A 21,175-nucleotide genomic window follows, 5' to 3' on the forward strand; every position below is an offset into this window, starting at 1 on the left:
TCCCAAGAACACCATCCCTACTGTGAAGCATGGGGGTGTTAGCATCATGCTTTGGGGGTGTTTTTCTGCACATGGGACAGGGCAACTGCACTGTATTAAGGAGAGGATGACCGGGGTCATGTATTGCGAGATTTTGGGGAACAACCTCCTTCCCTCAGTTAGAGCATTGAAGAAGGGTCGAGGCTGGGTCTTCCAACATGACAATGACCCGAAGCACACAGCCAGGATAACCAAGGAGTGGCTCTGTAAGAAGCATATCAAGGTTCTGGTGTGGCCTAGCCAGTCTCCAGACCTAAACCCAATAAAGAATCTTTGGAGGGAGCTCAAACTCCGTGTTTCTCAGCGACAGCCCAGAAACCTGACTGATCTAGAGAAGATCTGTGTGGAGGAGTGGGCCAAAATCCCTCCTGCAGTGTGTGCAAACCTGGTGAAAAACTACAGACCTCTGTACTTGCAAACAAAGGATACTGTACCAAATATTAACATTGATTTTCTCAGGTGTTCAAATACTTATTTCTAGCTGTATCATACAAATAAATAGTTACAAAATCATACATTGTGATTTCTGGATTTTTTTTTTTAGATTATGTCTCTCACAGTGGACATGCACCTATGATGACAATTTCAGACCCCTCCATGATTTCTAAGTGGGAGAACTTGCAAAATAGCAGGGTGTTCAAATACTTATTTTCCTCACTGTACATTCTCTATCAGGCCAGACTGAAATCTTGACTCCAGACTGCCTGTGATTGAGTAGCAGTGACCATTAGGCGCGGCAGCATTTAAATTAGGCATTTTAAATTCACCAAAACACAGAAAAAGGGAAAACTAAATCTTTGCGAACACTACTCCAGGGATGACTCAATCTGATCTTCAACTTGAGTCTGCGTTTTTTTTAATTATCAATGCAGTTTGTCTATCAATGTTTGTTTTTTTAAATCACGTGTCATTGTTTGATTGGTTGAGTCCTTCCTTATTAACCCTTGTGTTGTCTTCGGGTCAAATTTGACACGTCGTCTATATGTCTATATCAGAAATATGGGTTTCTTTTTAACTACCTAATTTTGATTGCCCAAAAAATAAAACGGATGATTCCATACAATGCGCTTCGCAAGTACAACAAAAGATCGGATCTATACTTTCATTGAATTTGGGTGTTTTGTTAAATGTTTTAGCATTTGAAAAAAAACTGATATGTTTTGAAACAGTATCCCAACTGAACGTTGACCCTTCTGTGATTGTCCTTCCTTTAATATTAGTCTAAATAATTCATAATTTCTGCTTTGTGAACTCAAGAATTAGGTAAAATTTCTCATAAATTAGGTTTTTTATTGACCATGAATTCCAAAAATAAGTAATAAGTGTAAAACTAGTAATGAGTTGGTGTTGGTGGTGTTTATACATGGTAGTGTAAAAAAGTGCCAAAAAACATTGAATAAAGTGCCAAAAGTGTTGAAAAAAAAGACAAAAATGTCAGAAAAGGTGTTGATTTTCAGTTTTGACCAGGAGGACGATGCATGGTCAAATGGAAGACAGCACAAGGGTTCAATCATTTTGACTTCTTAAAGCGCGAACAATGGAACTGAAATGATAATTTAGTCTCTTTGGAGCTCTGTCAATTGTTTCACTTTGCTTTAAAAACTCAATATCAAAGTGCCTCTGACAACTTCGTGTTCATAAGGTTGACATTGCAAAGCCAAATTCCTAATCAATACAAGTATACTGTGTGGAAGACCATAGTAAAAAAAAAAAAGCAAGCACAGACACCTAAAAGGCTCATCATTAATCTGATGAGTTGAAACACTCTGCCTACATGTGCATTGAATTGTTCACAATTGTCCTTAACTCAATCAAATGTCTCCCACATCAAACTGCTTCTTGTGTATTGTATTAACTTTCTGTATTTAACTCTGCAGTCAACAAAGAAATGACAGTAAGCCATATCCAGCTTTGCTATTTCTTTTAGAATCTTAAGCAGGGAAAGTAAGAGGGTAAGAAGTAAAATGTTGTCAGCTACAGTACTACAACAACACTCAACAAATATGCATGTGGCAACAGGCCGAGTCCACCACACCACACGCAAACAAAAGTGCAAGTCACTTGTGCAACCCGAATAACACTTTTCACTGGAGTTAGTCAACAGGCGGGTTACACGGTGAACGTAAAAAGATACAGTAGTGTTTGTTCAGTGGACACAGTGGACGGCTGCTCGCCGCTACACCTTCCAACAAATGCTCCATTTCCTCAGGCAGCTGAGTAGGCAGCCTCATCGGAGTCTGGATCCCTGGTGCTGTCCACGCTGAGAGGTGAATGACAGCTCACGTCTGCGATCCCCGACTCCTGGTCGCTGCCGTTGGAGAGGTTGGATTCAGATGTTTGGTTGGAGTCCTGGGTCAGAAGGATCCGGCAGCCGTCTGGTGCTTTCGGCTGGCAGGGGCTGCTAGTGATGAAGCCGCCAGTGTAGTCCTGAGGGGTGTTGGCCAGGCCGAGGTCATTACCAAGAGCCCATGCTGTGGGGCTCTTATCAAAGGTGACTGCTTTCTGGGTAACACTCCACCCCTGCTCCTGCTCCAGATGAGCAATTTTCTATTGATAATATAAGACATAGTTAACTTTTTATAATGAGGAAAAACCTATGGGATTAGTTTTGTGACTTTAATTCCAAGCAAAACTTATCAAGTATCAAACAAAAAACACTAACTCAAGCAAAAAAATTGTCACCTCAAAGGTAAAACTTAAAACTTGCAAACAAAACATTTGTGTAGTTGTAAACTATTGGTCTTATATTTGTCTGATATTATGTCCTTTTGTTTACAGTTCCCTCTGTTATTTCTCAATGATCAGTCTTTTGCTCTCTCCATCACGTTTGCAGTCATGCTCCCAGCTTTCTCCTTTGCGCTCCCTGAGTTTTTGCTTGCGATTCTGACACAAATATCTCGTGTGGGCAGGTCTTACAGGGGTGCGTCCCCATTGGCTAATGAGTTTAAGGGAACGTTTGAGTGACAGCTCAGCCTCAGTGCAGGTAGAGTCGGGTCTGGAGGACACACAAGCCACTCCACAGGGGATTCCTACAAGATTAATAAAGTGTATATTATTAATATATATATTATCTGTGATCTACGTTGCAAGCATGGTTACTAGACATTTGTTGTTTCGTTGTGTTAAGTTACTAGCTAGCTAGCTAGTAAAGCTTTTTTTAAGTTAGCTATACTGCTAACGTTATCTAAAACTAGTAGTCACCGGCTACCTTACAGGGCTAATAATTTACCATGGGAATCATGAATTCTTCGTGAGGCCTTACTCAATGGAGCTGTATTAATTATCGTCTTCTCTCTGTAGAGACCTACAGGACCCGAGCAGAGCTACGATGCTCTCCCAGGTAACCTTAGGTTAGTAACGTAGCTATATTATGGTCTATTAGGAAAAATTATTATCCAGCTAACTACTAATTGTTGTGGTTGCTATTGGCCTGATAATACACAATGCTAGGGTATTGGTTAAGTTGTACAATGTGGAAGCTGTGAATATAATATATTATATCTAGAGGTCGACATATACTGTACAGTACAAATGCAGTGTTAGCACTGCTTAACTGTCTTTATAGATCTTTATAGTTTTGTGCTCATCTGTACTTTCCTAGTTATGACAAAGACTGGCTATCCTAACTCTAATTACATGTCTTCTGTTGCATTTGCAAGCAGGTCAGCATAAGGAAAATGTTCATAGTGTTTTTAAAGCCTACACATTTGCTAATGGCTACTTAAAAGCAAGTTATTTTAATTGTAAATCACACAACCTTGGAAGCCTTAGTTATCAGTAAGAACTTTGTTACCATTTGATTTGTGTAGGAAACGTTGTTATAATTTTCTATCACAGCTCACATCAGGCAGACCAACCAGGAGGACGTGGGAGCAGCAGAGGGAGAGGAGCCTTCGGTCTCTCTGTGGAGGAAACACTGTGTGCGAAGGCTTCAAACAGCCAGGGTGTAGACCAATAGCGTATGTATTGATCATATTTTGCTCAGATACTCAATTAACACTTACAATAACCTTTTTCTTAAGTTTTCATTGGTGTACTTGTAGTTTCTTAGTCCATTGTATGTCAATATATCCTACTACAGTATACTGTCCTGTAATTTAATTTGTGTTTACATTGTCTTACTGTAGTTATATTTTAAAATGCACATAATATATTAAAACATTTTTTTACATTCACCCTTGTCTGTTTGGTTCATTATATAAAACAGGAAATAAGGTTGAGACTATTATAATGCTTTATTTTTAGTCCAATATAAAACTTCACATACATAATGGATATTTGAACATATTTTGCTGGGGCCCCGGTGGTAGAAGAAGCTGGAACTCAGTGTCAGTCATTATTTGCAGTACATCACAGGTCAGGGTCAGTTTTCATCACCAACAAGACACAAACATACTGAGTAATTGGGTTATGTATATATTTCACATATTCAGTTTCACCTAAGGCAAGCTGTATTTCTCTGCTGACTTGTGTCTGCAACAACACTTCTGAGGGTGGTGCTGGAATATCACACACAACTCCTGGACGCCTGGGATCATCTGGTCTCCTGAGCTCACTGATGGCCCACCGCTCCAGTCTGGACCACAGCCTTTTCTGCAGGAAAGATCTCTGAAGGGCTGGGATGTGGCTGTAGTCCTTCACTTCCTTGACTTCTTATTGTAAAGCTTGAAGTACCTTTTTGGATGATAAAAAGTGTTTGAAATTAGCTCAATAATAAATAATTGTAATAAAGCCTGCACTCTCACATCACATCAAACCATAAGGATCACTAAGCAAAGTATTTGTCAATGGCCTGGTGTGTTAGTTAAAGTACATAGTTTGGACAGTAGTAACACTATGCATTCATTCTAAATATTGTTGGCATTTACAGTGCTAAAAAATACAAAAAATACGTCCGTTATCTGCCATCTTAAGGTAGTGCAAAGAAAGAAGAAACAGTGTGTACAGATGGAACATTATCTTATGTATGTGTCGAACTCTATATATAATACATTACATTCACAGCTTCTACATTGTACAACTTAACCAATACCCTAGCATTGTGTATTATCAGGCCAATAGCAACCGAAACAATTAGTAGTTAGCTGGATAATAATTTTTCCTAATAGACCATAATATAGCTACGTTACTAACCTAAGGTTACCTGGGAGAGCATCGTAGCTCTGCTCGGGTCCTGCAGGTCTCTACAGAGAGAAGACGATAATTAATACAGCTCCATTGAGTAAGGCCTCACGAAGAATTCATGATTCCCATGGTAAATTATTAGCTCAGTAAGGTAGCCGGTGACTACAAGTTTTAGATAACGTTAGCAGTATAGCTAACGTTAAATGCTAACTTAAAAAAGCTTTGCTAGCTAGCTAGCTAGTAACTTAACACAACGAAACAAAAAATGTCTAGTAACCATGCTTGCAACGTAGATCACAGATAATATATATATATATATATATATATATATATATATATATATATATATATATATATATATATATATGATCAATACTTACACTTTATTAATCTTGTAGGAATCCGCTGTGGAGTGGCTTGTGTGTCCTCCAGACCAGACTCTGGCTAGTTCACACCGCAAGTCTTAATGCCTGATTCTGATTTTTTGCTCAGATCCGATTTTTTGTTTGGCTGTTCACATTACCTTTTAAAATGTGGCCTATATCAGATTCCAGTGTGAACTGTTTGCGGTTTTGAACTGACCCGCATGCGCAAAAGAACAATAACAATGACATCAGACGCAGCAGCTGTTGCACTAAAATTAGGGAGGTTATGGAGGAAGTCAGCGTTTTTATTTATTATTCAGCTTTTATTTTTTTACTTTGTATTAAAATGTTTGTGTAATGGCAGCCATGCGCAGGTGCTGAGGAGGAGAAGACTGAAGAGAAAGAGAGATAAATTTGCGGGGTTATGGCTGCAGCTTCACTACAGAGGTCTGTGTGACACGTCAGGACCGCTACGGGCCTCCACCACTCTGGCTTCGCCCTCGCACACGCTCCACCTCCCCGGCGGTGCGGCGACTCGGGCCGGTGGTGCGCCCGACCCCGAGGGACCGGGATCCCACCTCAGCCTGCGCACGCCGGATTTCACTTTCATTGCACCACGGGGCGACCCCGACTTGCGTTAAACTCCGTGGTCCGTGTTTACAGGCGGGTCGGGGGGGTTGCCGACATCACCTTTTTACGTGAGCCGATGAGATACTACTGAAGAAGCCTGACCTGGTCACTTTGGCCTGCAGTCTGAACGTAGCCTCTGAGTCTCTAACGTTAGTTTACCTGCACTGAGGCTGAGCTGTCACTCAAACTTTCCCTTAACACTCATTAGCCAATGGGGACGCACCCCTGTAAGACCTGCCCACACAAGATATTTGTGTCAGAATCGCAAGCAAAAACTCAGGGAGCGCAAAGGAGAAAGCTGGGAGCATGACTGCAAACGTGATGGAGAGAGCAAAAGACTGATCATTGAGAAAGAAGCAGAGGGAACTGTAAACAAAAGGACATAATATCAGACAAATATAAGACCAATAGTTTACAACTATATAAATGTTTTGTTTGCAAGTTTAAAGTTTTACCTTTGAGGTGACAATTTTTTTGCTTGAATTAGTGTTTTTTGTTTGATACTTGAGAAGTTTTGCTTGGAATTAAAGTCACAAAACTAATCACATAAAAACCCTGTGGGACATTTTTTTTTTCTCATGAGAAATGACAAGCATTATGAATGTATATCACTGTCCTACACAAAAGAAAAAAAAAAAAAGGAAAGAAAGATGGATGACGCATCTCCACTTCCTCCCACTGTACAAAAGTAAAGCCAAAATATCCAAGATATGGGTACTGCCATCTTGTAATTTTGAAGCCAGAGTCTGCGCAGTAGTTATCCGGGCGATGGAGCCACATACACCCACCTGACCAATCACAGGTGTCAATCATTTCGTTTCACCTTGTTTTTATCGCATCAAATAACTAATAAAAAACTTATCAGAAAAATTAACACTTGAGCAAACATGAGTGTGATAAGAACTACCTAAATTGACAGAAACCATCTTTGGGAAAAACTATTTTGATGTGTACTTTGATTTTTTAGTTTTGTCCATGTCCCACCCGCTAACATAGATTTATGACCTATACTGTATCCAGCCACGAGGGGGCGATGGAAATGTTTTGGCTTCACTTATAAAGTCTATGCATCTACCCCTGGTGCGTTATTATGGATCCCACGTAACTTCTAGGCAAGTCCCGCCCTACGACCTCGAGTGGTTAAGGTTAGGATAGCCGATTGGTCAGGGGATAGGACCTGAACAAATCTGGTTACGTTACCTAGCGAAAGCATGGACACCTGGCCAATAGTAGTGTGTGAATGCTATTGAAGGGCAGGCCTTGCCTCAAAGTTGCGTGGGTTCCATAATAATGCATCCCTGATCTAGTTTCGCATTGCCAGACCTTCCTCCACAGTGCTGCGGAGGAGGGTCTGGCTAGTCCAGACAGTATTCCAGGATGGGAAGAAAAACGTGCTGTGGGTTATTGGAATTTTCTTTAAATCAATCACAATCGTCTTGGGCGGCGCTAAGCCCCACACGGAGCCACCTTGCTACTGCAAAATAGTCTCAGGAAGGAACTTGTTTTGGTGGAACATGTGTATGTTCAAAAGTAGTTCTAGTTGTGCAACAGAAAACTCAGATTGGACAGATAGTCTAGCTAGTTTAGAGGTTAGAATTAAAACACAAAGAAAGGAAGGAAACAGAAATTGGCTGAAAAGACAGGCATCAGGCGTCGTGGATATAGACTACCCCTGGTCCTACCTGTTTGTGTGAAGCCAGCTGCTCCTCCAGCTGCTGCGTCTCCTCTCGGATGGCCCTCAGATAATCCTCTACAGACTGCCGAGGATGCATCCCTTGGTCAAAGCGGTTGTACAGCCCTCTCCAAAACCTACACGAAGCGAAGCAAGAGATTTCCAACTCTGAAATGAACTCAACCCTTCCTTTACCATTTATATGGATTTATCAGAAAGCAGTAATAACTCAGTAACTAGTGTTTTTAACATACAATTTATAGGAAATACGTTTTAAGTTACATGTTGTTAGGGTTTGTAAGGACCTACTTAAAGCAGTAGGGGGCAGTAGACGGCCGGAGGAGCCCCTGCGTCTGGCTGTGGTCAGGTCGGTACAGAGGGTTGATGTAGTCTGCCTGGTTCTTCCATAGATAACTCCATAAAGAGTGAGTCCTCTCACGCAATCTGTACGAATGTCAAAAGATAAAGACAATATAAAAGCATGATTGATGAAAGAAAGATTCAGAATAACCTTTTTTTTGTTTTTGTTGCTAGCACAGAGTCCTCTCTCTTTGCATAAACCCGGTGATGTAATTTACTACTGGCTGTCACTTCTCTCACAGCGGTGGCTCTGACAAGATGTCTGTGCTGTGAAAAGGAAAAGAAACTGATGGTTGCTGCAGGTTTAAATCTCACCCTAGCTCTATCCTCTCCTGCTGGTTGTTGCCAATGAAGTTGCCATACTGGCAGGAGTAGATGTGGCTGTGAATCGTGATGAGGAACCTCGCGTTGAACTCAAAGGCACAGGGGAACTGCTCCATGAGCTGCCACACACACTCTAGGAACTGATCGATGATGGGAGATACCTCTTTAGGGTCTCCGACCAGGTGGTTGCATCTGGAGAAGAGTCAAGGACAGTTAGATCAAAACGAAGATACTTAGATACTATGAAAGTAATATTTTAGAGTCAAACCTGTGAGAGAACTTGTGTCCAAATGAGACCCAGTCCTTCTCAATAAGAACCTAAGAGCAGAAAAAAAAAATGTGTGCGAAAACCCAAATAGGGTCATAGTTTCTCTACAATTTCAGTACGTTATGATTAAAAGGTTCAGACATAGTGCACAGTTAATCCCTGCAGAATGACTGAAGCTCTTCACCCTCTGTGTGGGGTCATTGTCCTCTGACTTTGCAATTCCCAAAAGCAGGTTTCTCTATTATATTTATTTTCCAAAGTGGCTCTTGGAGGATTCAAAGTTAGCCTGCATAAATCCTTGTGATTAAAGAAACAAGACTCATGAGACCAGTACAGAATACTATCAGCTAAAGCCAGAATGTAACTGGATATACGAATATGATGCAGGGTGTACCAGAGGGTTATGTGACATTCACAGTGCTACTTAAAAGATGCAATTCTGCACTTACTTAACTTAAATACAAAGAGGTAAAGGTTCAGCATCTACCATGAGTCCTCTGAGGGTCCTGTAGTAAGGATCCAGCAGCACACATGCCACCGAACACACCTGGGCGGTGCGGTCCCAGCCGTCTGAACAGTGAACAAGGACACTGACCCCCTCCTCTGCAACAGCCTACACATACACACATGCACACATGCACACAAAAATAATACATTTAGAAAGAATGCAGCTACTGTAGTCAAAGTGCAAATATTAGCATTGATCCATGCCAGAATTGTAGGCAGAAAGTTCCACTATTTGGTAGATATGGATTCCTTATAGCAAAATGTTTTCATTTGCCAAAAAATTGAGCACATAATTATATATACAGTACAGGCCAAAAGTTTGGACACACCTTCTCATTCAATGCGTTTCCTTTATTTTCATTACTATTTACATTGTAGATTCTCACTGAAGGCATCAAAACTATGAATGAACACATATGGAATTATGTACTTAACAAAAAAGTGTGAAATAACTGAAAACATGTCTTATATTTTAGATTCCTCAAAGTAGAAACCCTTTGCTTTTTTGATAGCGCTGCAAACCCTTGGTGTTCTCTCAATGAGCTTCATGAGTCACCTGAAATGGTTTTACACAGGGTTGATACACAGCCGACAGCCCTATTGGACAACTGTTAGAATTCATATTATGGCAAGAACCAATCAGCTAAGTAAAGAGAAACGAGTGGCCATCATTACTTTAACAAATGAAGGTCAGTCAGTTCGGAAAATTGCAAAAACTTTGAATGCGTCCCCAAGTGCAGTCGCAAAAACCATCAAGCGCTACAACGAAACTGGCTCACATGAGGACCGCCCCAGGAAAGGAAGCCCAAGAGTCACCTCTGCTGCTGAGGATAAATTCATCCGAGTCACCAGCCTCAGAAATCGCAAGTTAACAGCAGCTCAGATTAGAGACCAGATGAATGCCACACAGAGTTCTAGCAGCAGACCCATCTCTAGAACAACTGTTAAGAGGAGACAAATCAGGCCTTCACGGTCAAGTAACTGCTAGGAAACCACTGCTAAGGAGAGGCAACAAGCAGAAGAGATTTGTTTGGGCCAAGAAACACAAGGAATGGACATTAGACCAGTGGAAATCTGTGCTTTGGTCTGATGAGTCCAAATTTGAGATCTTTGGTTCCAACCGCCGTGTCTTTGTGTGACGCAGAAAAGGTGAACGGATGGATTCTACATGCTGGTTCCCACCGTGAAGCATGGAGGAGGAGGTGTGAACATTGACATATATATAATGGACCAATAGACCCCGTTGCTCTGGACGGAGACCAGTGAAGGCTATTAGAAGCACTTTTCCGGTGATCTCTTCCTTTACTGCGCAGCCTCCAACTGACAGAGACAACGTAAATGTGACGTGAGCAACGTGTCTGAAAGTTGGAAGTCTTCTGGTAGCTGTGCCGAGAGAAATCTTAATCATTTCCAATCTTACAGAGACGGAGAGTGTAGGTATATGTAAGGAGATAACATAAGCACAGGCTAATTATTGATCACTAACATGCTAGTTAACATTCGTAATTAAACCTAAACAGCTAATGTAATCGAAACTTCCTGCGAGCTTCTCCTGTACTATACGGTAATTCCTCTACTGTGTGACAGTAAGTCTCGTGGTTATGACCCAATCGTTAGCGTATTTTTACAAAAACGTCTGCTACGGAGCCATAACGTGAGGTACAAGGTAATGGAGCCTTTTATACATTGTTGTGTTTCTTTAGAATTAAACAATGGACAAACAGAGTCTTTAAACGCTTCAGATGTAAAGTTATTCGCAGTCAAGTGATGTAAAAAAAAAATGGCGGTCAGTGGAAAGCTTACAAGAGGTGATACCTTTGTAGCAACAAAATGGCGCCATCGGAGGTTTGCGTTCTGAAGCGAAGCTTACCCCCTTGGGTGTGATGGTGTGGGGGTGCTTTGCTGGTGACACTGTTGGGGATTTATTCAAAATTGAAGGCATACTGAACCAGCATGGCTACCACAGCATCCTGCATCGACATGCCATCCCATCCGGTTTGCGTTTAGTTGGACCATAATTTATTTTTCAACAGGACAATGACCCCAAACACACCTCCAGGCTGTGTAAGGACTATTTGACCAAGAAGGAGAGTGATGGAGTGCTGCGCCAGATGACCTGGCCTCCACAGTCACCGGACCTGAACCCAATCAAGATGGTTTGGGGTGAGCTGGACCTCAGAGTGAAGGCAAAAGGGCCAACAAGTGCTAAGCATCTCTGGGAACTCCTTCAAGACTGTTGGAAAACCATTTCAGGTGACTACCTCTTGAAACTCATCAAGAGAATGCCAAGAGTGTGCAAAGCAGTAATCAGAGCGGTTTGGCTACTTTGAGGAATCTAAGGGGTGGCTACTTTGAGGAATCTAAAATATAAGACATGTTTTCAGTTATTTCACACTTTTTAGTACATAATTCCATATGTGTTCATTCATAGTTTTGATGACTTCAGTGAGAATCTACAATGTAAATAGTCATTAAAATAAAGGAAACGCATTGAATGAGAAGGTGTGTCCAAAAGTTTGAAGGCATCAAAACTATGAATGAACACATATGGAATTATGTACTTAACAAAAAAGTGTGAAATAACTGAAAACATGTCTTATATTTTAGATTCTTCAAAGTAGCCACCCTTTGCTTTTTTATTAATAAGGGGAAAAATTCCACTAATTAACCTTGACAAAGCACACCTGTGAAGTGAAAACCATTTCAGGTGACTACCTCATGAAGCTCATTGAGAGAACACCAAGGGTTTGCAGAGTTATCAAGTCTAGTCATGAAAATAAAGAAACACATTGAATGAGGTGTGTCCAAACTTTTGGCCTGTACTGTGTGTGTATGTATGTATGTATGTATGTATGTATGTATGTATGTATGTATGTATGTATGTATGTATGTATGTATGTATGTATGTATGTATGTATATATATATATATATATATATATATATATATATATATATATATATATATATATATATATATATATATATTTCTAAAGCCAGCAATATTTGGTAAACCCATTATTTTTAACTATATTGTAGCTGCATTGGAAATAAATTCAAATGAAAACAAACCTGGGTTTATCCATTTAAATGATAAAAAATATCTTAACCAAAAAATCTTAAAGAGACAGGCACTAAAAAGGAGCGTGTCAGACAGTGTTGTGAGACAGTGTTGTGTTTCTGTATGACTGCTGTCTCATGTTCCTCTTTTCATCTGTTATAATGAAAGTCTGACACAGTCTTTTGTGGTATTTTATCAGCAATTAAAAGCTCTCTGGTAAATGGCAGTTTTGAGAAGGTTATCAGATAATTGTTGTTACCTGATTTGCACCTTTTAGGCACTCACTGCTTCCTGTTAGGCTGCATTCCAAATCCTGCCTGTCTGTTGAATTGATTGATTCTAACCATAGCCATTCCCTAAAGATACTGTAACCATGTACAACCTTAAGTATTTGACTGGTGGAGCTTGAGAGCAAGTATCATCGAAGACAGTGGTTCCCAAAGTATGGTCCACGGACCCCCAGGGATCCCCCAAACAAAAAGGGGAAATTGTTAATTTTTTACTATAATTCCATTCACAAACAAAAAGGGGAATTCGTTAATTTTTTACTATCATTCCATTCACAAACAAAAAGGGGAAATCGTTAATTTTTTACTATAATTCCATTCACTAGTAACACAATGAAAGACTGTATGTCTACTTTGGTCGTGTTTAATTCACTTTCTGTAGTTAAAGCTACATTGTGTAAGAAATTCTCCCATCTAGCGGGGAAATTGTATATGACGACAAACTGAATATTACTTTCTAGCCCCTCCCATTCCGATGAGTGTTCCTTCCAGTGTAATAATAGTTTTACGTTTTTGTTATTTTGGTACCATTTCATCGCTAACATCAGCTATCAGGTTCCCAGTGCCACTGAGTGGAAAAGCACAAAAGGCGGCAGTATGTCCCTCTTTGGCTAATATATTTTAAAGATGGAGGCGCAACATGGCAGAATACATACGAGCGACATGCTCATATTTATTCTGAATGATTCTGAATGGCAGATTCTACGTGTATGAGAATACTTTGATTAGTTGGTGGAAGTAATTACACATGAATGAGCACATATTTGTGAAAGAACAAAGGGGGTTTTGCTAAGAATCAACTCAAAACATTATACAATGGAGCTTTAATAAAACATCTAAAAGTAAAAGTGTGATCAGATGTGGGACACTGGGACAGAATCTTATGAAGGGGGGGGGGGTGTCTGTGGTCTAATTTGTGTCAGCTAAGGGGTCCTTGATGTTAAAAAGTTTTGTAACCACTGGTATAAGAAGTTCAACGACAGAGGGGAGTGATCCAAATAACTCATTTTGGAGGCTGTAGTGTGCTTTTTGTGTTCTACTGATAGGTATTTCCATTATTTTGACCAACCAATGTATATCTGTGAGGGTAGCCTGAAGGATTTATTGTAGGACTGATGTATCAAACCGTATTAGCGTAGGCTAATGGAATGTACAGACAGACAGTATCACACATACAGGATACAACCCACACACACAAACACCTAAGCTAATATTGAGTGCCGTTGTGAGGCAGACAGCAGGGATTAACCTCCAGACTGACCTTAGCGATGAAGATGCCTGCATCCAAAACCGCTTTGATGTGCTTCAGCCAGCCTGAGCTCTCCAGACCTTCCAGGAAGTCAGACATGGAGGGGGAACGCAGCTCACACACTGTAACCACAACACAGCTGTCTCACTGGCAGGAAACATGGAGCATACCTGATCACTGGACTTTATTAAATCTCACATTCAGTTTCTCATCACTAACAACATCCACGGAAATCAATTTATAGGGAATCTGTGCATGGCATGAGAAAATATGGGTCACACTGTTTAAAAAAACAAACAGATTTCCTTCAGCCTCTCACATTACAGTTCACATGTTTTTAGTCCCGCTAGCAGCATGGCTCTGTGGACGGCAATGTCCAATGGTCCAATGGTCCAGAAAGAAATAGCTCAACAATTGTTGAATGGATTGCCATGAAATTCTGAATAGATATTCATGTCATCCCCAGAGGATGACGACTTTGGTGATCCCCTTACTTTTCCTCTCAGCAGGTCAATGTTGTCACTTGTGAACTATCTCTACTCTATCTACTGCATGGATTTGCACAACATTTTGTACATATATTCATGGTACCCAGATGATGAATCCTAATGACTTCAGAGACACCGGACTACTCCTCTCGTGCCACCACTAGGTTAATTTGTGGTTTGTGAGTGAAATACCTTAACAACTACTCTATGGATTGCCATATCTGGCGCAGAAAATCACGTTCCCCTCATGATGCATTTTATCACTTCTGTGATCCCTTCACATCATGTCAAAAAAATGTTTTGTCCAATACTTTGGTTGATGACCAAATACACAGAAAACTAGAAGGGCACTTGAAGAGTGCAGACATCCACTGAGGGATGCCCTATATCGCAACTTACAACCCACGCTACACCCTTCAACCAAGTTTCATGAAAATCGGGCCAGAGGTTTTTCTGTAATCCTGCTGACAGACGGTCAAACAAACAAACTGAGCCAAAAACATGACCTCCTTGGCGGAGGTAACTAATGTCATTCCCATCAGCCTCAGCTGTACTCATGCTAACATGGTCTTGTTATTGGGTATTTTATAATATGAATGTGAGACAAAGCCATGCCCAGATGAAATAACACAGGCATGGCAGACAATTAAACAGAGATCCATTTCTGTACCATAAGGCTTCCTGCATTCTGTTTGCTTATCTTGTAAAACTGAAACCTAAAATTCATTTTTTTCCATCTGCTTTTTTCCAGGGTTCAACATAAATATTTGCAAGTTGACTGAGGGGCAGAGTGACCCGTTTCTCCTCAGCTGACATTTCATTTGCTCAGGACAATTTATTACAATAACATTAATAATTCAAACACACTTTTAGATAACTGTATGAAGACATCTGCTCACTCCGCACTCATTAAGGTGTTGACAGAGGAGACAAAGTACTTTTTTGCTGACACTACATCAGTGAGCTGACCTGTAGGAGCGCTCTGAGGCCACTGACAGGACAGCAAGCAGGTGAATGGGTTCATTCAACCTTTTATAAACACTAGTAGGGCGGACATCCACTTAGAAGAAGTTTTGAGCCAATGTTGCCAGGCAGGGGGTCTTTGAAATCTCATTGAAGTGTGCAATCGGGTAGAGAGAGAGTTGCAGTCTCCAGCATTTAAAGACTTCCCTTGTGCTGCCAGGGGGCAAAGAGTTATCACAACTAAGAACAGCTATAACTTTTCAGACTTGAAATCACATCATTCTCACGCCCTCAGTCTCTCTTTGGGGGATAAGGTCCCGGATTGTCCACTCCGGGAAACCAAAATAGCTCAGAAATAAAATCCAGATGGATTCAAAGTCTTCCTAGGAGCACCCCTGCACAATACCCAGAAATTCTCCTGTGGGCTCATTTGAGGCCTGATTGCAGCACAGTCCAGTCCGCATGAGTGCATATGAAAGCCACAGGGGTAGCATGGGGTACAGCTCTGCTTTAGTAATGTGAAGAAGCAGCAGCCTTTTAAAACAGACATTGCCAGAAAATATACATTACGTTCCACAAACACACATGCGGTGAAACATTTCTGACAACGTGATGAATGCACTGCTGTGGCTTCCAATCTGTAACTAAATCAAAAGAATCAGTGCAAGAAATCATTTCAGGAAGACAGGATAATTACCTCCCAGCATTTTCTGTTGGCTGTTTCTCATTACGTGGATGTTCTCGATGCCAATGAACTGGAATTTAATGTTGGAGTAGTTGTCTTCATTTTCATAACCTTTTCCCGCAGCTCGGTTTGCGATTGCATTCAGCTAGAAAGATGTTTGATTAATCCCCAGAACATACTTTCTCAAAAGGCAATACAAAAAAAAAAAAAATATTACATAATATTGATCATGGTTCAACAAGCACATAGCTAGGATGTTTTTCAAGACTTTTGCTAAGAGAACATCCAGCTGGTTAAACGCAGTATGGAAAATAAAGCCCACCTGAACATACAGCACAGTACTGTAAGACTTGTATTTTCGCAGGCATGGAGGGCTCACCTTAGGCCTGGTGTCCACCACATACATGAAGTCACTGCGGGGATTGGACCTCAAGATGGCCTCCAGCATCTGTTCATCCTCCAGGCAGCGAGCACTGAAACCAGACAGGGGCTGGCTGCTACGGCAGATGGCAGCCTGGGAGGAGGCAAGAGACACTCTGGCTTCATACAGGAATGCTCACTCGACAGTTGATTTTAATTGAATTATTATTTTGGGATGTCATTTTAGAAATACACAATTCAAAATGTAACAATTAGGGTGAATACAAATTCACAGTAGTTTTTTCTTTCCTTGTATGTTCAATTTCAATAAATCAACCACACAATTTCTTATATCTCCATTTAGTAGCCACAAGAGAGAGACCCCGCTGGCTCCCTGAACCAGAGTGGAGCCTCTTTGTATGAACTGAGCTCCACACACTGGTCCCTCAACCCTGGGAAACTGACCTCACACACATAAAGCACTCCCAACTGTCCAGTCAAGGATTAATAGAAGGAATTATGAAAGTTCAGGATTTTTCCTGATTCAGATATGAAAAATGCTAATGAGACATGCTTCGATTTAAAGACAGAATGGACGTCTTTTGTTTGAGTGCCTGTTTACATTTCATGGCTAAGGATCTCCTGCGTATGGCCCAGGTTCTCTATGCATTTTGTTTTACTGTCTCATACTTTTGCAACCCGTTCTCACTCCCAACTCGTAAAATACGGACGGGCAGTGGCTCTCAGCGTCAGATAAGACGCAAAAAGCGCCCTTCACTGGGCAGAGCAGCAGCTATGCTGTGCGTGAAGATAACGTAGTATCAAGAGCAGCAACGGTAAGGAGTAGCCAAAATTCCTTGTAGGGACGCTGGTTGGGGTGGGAGATGGGTCAAACAACCCAGGACTTTCACCCTGGAGACCGGGGTTTGTGTCCCGTGTGTCACATTACCTAAACCCAACCGTCCCGTTCTTCTTTTCCTAAACCCAACCGTCCCGTTCTTCTTTTCCTAAACCCAACCGTCCCGTTCTTCTTTTCCTAAACCCAACCGCCCCGTTCTTCTTTTCCTAAACCCAACCGTCCCGTTCTTCTTTTCCTAAACCCAACCGCCCCGTTCTTGTCCCGCGTGTCACAGAAACGTAACTTTTATAAGCCCATCCACAATCTTTTCCATAACCTAACTGTGTCAAAAGTGACGCCAATAGTCCCGACCAAGCGCGTTAAGATCTGACGCTAAAGGAGACTTTTAGCATCAATAACAACGCCAAAGGCACCTGACCAAGCGTCCGTATTTTACGCGATGGGAGTGAGAATGCGTTGACTTTTGTATGTGTGTTCACTTTATTTATATACTTTTTATTTCATGTCTTTTACTAATGTCTACTCCTGTGATCCTGACATGATGAAGATCTACTTGTTGCCAAGCACCAAGCCATATTTTTTTAATTAATAAAAACTGAAATGGAAAAAAAACATCAGAATGGACATCTGTTTTTGCTCAGTGTCTCACATTATGAGACACAAAGTCTCATATTGCCCTGTAACTTGGCTGTGTTGTAGCAGAAATACATTATTAGATGAAAGCCCTTAACCCACATAAGCAGTCAGACAATCAGAGCAACTTAAACCAAACCAAATAAAGAACCTGGTGCTACTTTGGTCCCATCAGAGCATCATCCATTGCACTTATTGTATGTCAGGCTCAGTGCCCATATCTGATTTAGATAGGGATGGAATAGGCCGATTGGGTATCGGCCGATACCAGTGTTCCATTAATAAGCTGTATGCATCATTGTGTGGAAGTGACTGGGATCATTTTTAATGTAAAAGGCAACATCAGGCTTGACTTGAACATTGCTTTTCTTAACTTTGCAAAACATGTGACAAATACATACATAGATATACATTTAGTAAATTACTATTTAATATTAAAATAATAAATTGTGGACCAACAACTTGGTAAAAAAAAATCTTCAAAATTAACAAGAATTACAATCTAAGTGTAAACCTTTGAAATGCAGCAAGAAAGTTGTCAAAACTTAAACAGGAATTAAAATTCCAGTATATAATGTTTCTAGTATATAAACATAGAATTGAATTGCAGAGATCGGCTCCTTTGCCACTGATACAAAGTTCAGTATCGGCCCGATATCAGCATGGGATTGGTCCATCCTTAGTTTCAAATTAACAATATTTTACATTTTTACTGCAAGAAATGGCCATAATAAATAAATAACTCAACAGGAGTGACTTAATGTTTACTTTGGGGGTTTGGTGACTTTCAAAACTTACTATCTGGCTTGCATTTCTTTTTGTAAAACTAAAACTTTTGGCTGCCTGAAGAGGTTATGGTCATGACATATTCCATCTTAATGCATGATCTTGTATCTCAGTTTTCTGCCAAATAACTGCCTTTATAGGTTTTCCTCTAACAAGCTTCCCTCCCTGCTTGAGCAGGGTCTGAATCAGAGACATTGGTTTCTGTCAGTGTTGTTATCCATAGCCATATGACTCAGCACTGCCAGAGTTTGAGAAACGTCACCCATGGTTCATGCCCCTTGAATTAACTCGATTTGTCATAAGAAGCACATGGAAAATAAAAAGAGGAAATGTATGCAGTCAACTCACATGATTTTCTTTGGAGTAGTAAGACAGAGTAGGAAATCTGCCTCTGCTTCTGAACTTGGAGCTCCCCACTATGACCGGAGGTGTGGCTGACGCAGGTACAAAGAGGTCAGCGGGGTACGTGTCACTCACCTTTGAAAATAACATAACGACAGTCTAAGCTTCTGCCATGTCCATATTAGGATAAAACAAGTACAACTGGTCATAGATGTCGGCTCACTGACCTTATAGTGTTGGTTGACAGGGGAGAGTTTCCACAGGGAGTTTGGGAGTCCCATTCTGCTGTAATCAGCCTTGAGGTCCAAGAAGTCCCATTCCTGACATCTCTCCTTCTCATCAACGTTAGGCTTATAGGAGAAGCAATACAGCTCCGTGTGACGCTCTGCAAGGCACAACACTGGTTGACAGCTAAAGTTTGATCCACAAAACCTCCAATTTGTAGGAGTTAGACAGACCCAAGTGTTGCAAAAGCATACAAAGTGAAAGTTAGAGCCCGACCAATACTGGACTTTGAGGCTGTCACTAGATACAAATAAATGGGATACAAATACATTTCTAATAAAAAGATATCAGCGGATATGATTTTCTTCTCTGTTCCTGTTGAACAAATACATTTTTAACTTCAGTTCTTTTTAGGTTTTATACTGGAGGCAGAATATTTTATACTTGTACAGAAATACAACAGGAAACACGGAAACTGATATAGCTGTCAAAAAGCCAATATCAAACGATATAATTGAAGTTGTGATGGTCTGGTTTTAAGTCACATTTGAGCAATAGCATCCCCAAATTGATTTTTTGGAAACAGTTTACCTGGCTGGGAGAGACGCTGTAGGGAAAGGTGAACATCATGGCACTCTTGCTCTCGAGGTACGACAAAATGAAGAACCTGGAAGTTCTTGCAGTGAATAAGCAGAGAACATCCTGAGGCTGTGGCGGCTTGTTTCTCCACACTGCACACCAAACTGTGAAGCACCTGGTGAGACAAACATGGACCTATTATTGTGTGCTTTGTATATAGCACAGCATGACGCGTGGATGCACATAGTGACTACAGAATCTAATTCAAGTAAAATCATGAATTGTCTCTACAGCATATACTATTGTGCCTTGTATTCAGACTACATCTCACCAAGACACATTCCTTAACATTTAGTGTTTGTCCTAACACATTGTTTTCTCTGGTTCTTCAGTACTGAGCTGTCGCCTACCCAGGTTTCATTGCGCACTCCAGTCTTGTTCTCTACAAAGATGGTGTGTGTGGCTGTCAGGTAGAGGGTGCCCACCCTACTTCTTCTGGGGGAGACTCTGTCCAGCAGCCTGACATTCTCCACCTGCCGGAGGAAGAGGAAGAACAAAATCAAACAGCCTCATCCTCAGGACATATCTAGCCGCTCATAATGCACTGATACCATGGACTGTAAATATGAACACACCCTGCCGTCGAATGTGGCCGATAACAGCAGGAGAACCCTGGCTGCCTACGTGGCCAACACGGCACACGCCCTTTAATTCCTCATGTATGTTTATTTAATGTTCGGCATTAAAACTCTGCAGTCACCGTGAGCGCGCCTGGCGGGGTTTGTTGAGGTGACACCAGGGTGACACGGGAGGTAACGTCACAGTGCAAACACTGTAGCTAATCACTGCAACTCTCGGTTACCTTTGGTAGTCGGATGTGCTCCATCAGCAGCTGAGAGATGAGCCGCAGCTTCCTGCGTTCACTGATCCTGTCACAAGACAACTACCAACAGCTACAACATGTGTACAATAGTGTTAAAATATGCTGCTGTAGGTTAGCTTAAATGGTTACGTTTGTTCGTCAGTAGCGTACAGGTAAACGCTACCATAATATTGCTATTTGTGCTATTGCCTTCTTCATCAGAGCTGCACCGCTGGGTCCTAAAGCCCGCCAAGTGCCGAATGTGGCGGCATGTGTTTAATGGTTTCAGGATGCGGACTGAACTGTGTAAGTGTTCACCAATAAGTCGATTCAAGACTAAACCTCAAGCAGGGCCGGCCCTAGACTTTTGGGGGCCCTAAGCAGGATTTGGTTTGGGGACTCTCCACATTGTAACATGTTGCCACTGCACTCAGCTATGTTCCCACAGCCCTATGTTCCCACATTTATAAGATTTCTAAGATTTATTTTCCCCAAATTAGGCCCTATGT

General features: G+C 41.2%; 1 protein-coding gene and 1 long non-coding RNA gene across 3 annotated transcripts; both read right to left on the minus strand.

The window, feature by feature from the left end:
• Positions 1 to 1,429: 1,429 nt before the first annotated feature.
• On the minus strand, positions 1,430 to 20,965 carry mtmr7a (myotubularin related protein 7a). Of its 2 annotated transcripts, none has more exons than XM_028590078.1 (14): positions 20,667 to 20,965; positions 20,215 to 20,337; positions 19,817 to 19,979; positions 19,228 to 19,385; positions 19,007 to 19,135; positions 16,400 to 16,534; positions 16,033 to 16,090; positions 13,897 to 14,006; positions 9,270 to 9,395; positions 8,783 to 8,832; positions 8,506 to 8,706; positions 8,140 to 8,274; positions 7,841 to 7,967; positions 1,430 to 2,586 (listed from the first exon to the last, which is right to left on the minus strand). In XM_028590078.1, the coding sequence occupies exons 1-14, from the start codon at positions 20,688 to 20,690 to the stop codon at positions 2,245 to 2,247; spliced, it is 1,881 nt and encodes a 626-aa protein (XP_028445879.1). In that variant the 5' UTR covers positions 20,691 to 20,965; the 3' UTR covers positions 1,430 to 2,244. The 2 variants fall into 2 exon arrangements, with proteins under 2 accessions (XP_028445879.1, XP_028445878.1); XM_028590077.1 differs by having other exon boundaries at positions 16,033 to 16,165.
• On the minus strand, positions 4,256 to 5,214 carry LOC114563232 (uncharacterized). The gene is made up of 2 exons (XR_003693599.1): positions 5,173 to 5,214; positions 4,256 to 4,713 (listed from the first exon to the last, which is right to left on the minus strand). It is a non-coding gene; the product is annotated as an uncharacterized LOC114563232 (long non-coding RNA).
• Positions 20,966 to 21,175: the final 210 nt, after the last annotated feature.

This window comes from Perca flavescens, chromosome 10, assembly GCF_004354835.1.
Source record: "Perca flavescens isolate YP-PL-M2 chromosome 10, PFLA_1.0, whole genome shotgun sequence".
NCBI classification, from domain to species: domain Eukaryota; kingdom Metazoa; phylum Chordata; class Actinopteri; order Perciformes; family Percidae; genus Perca; species Perca flavescens.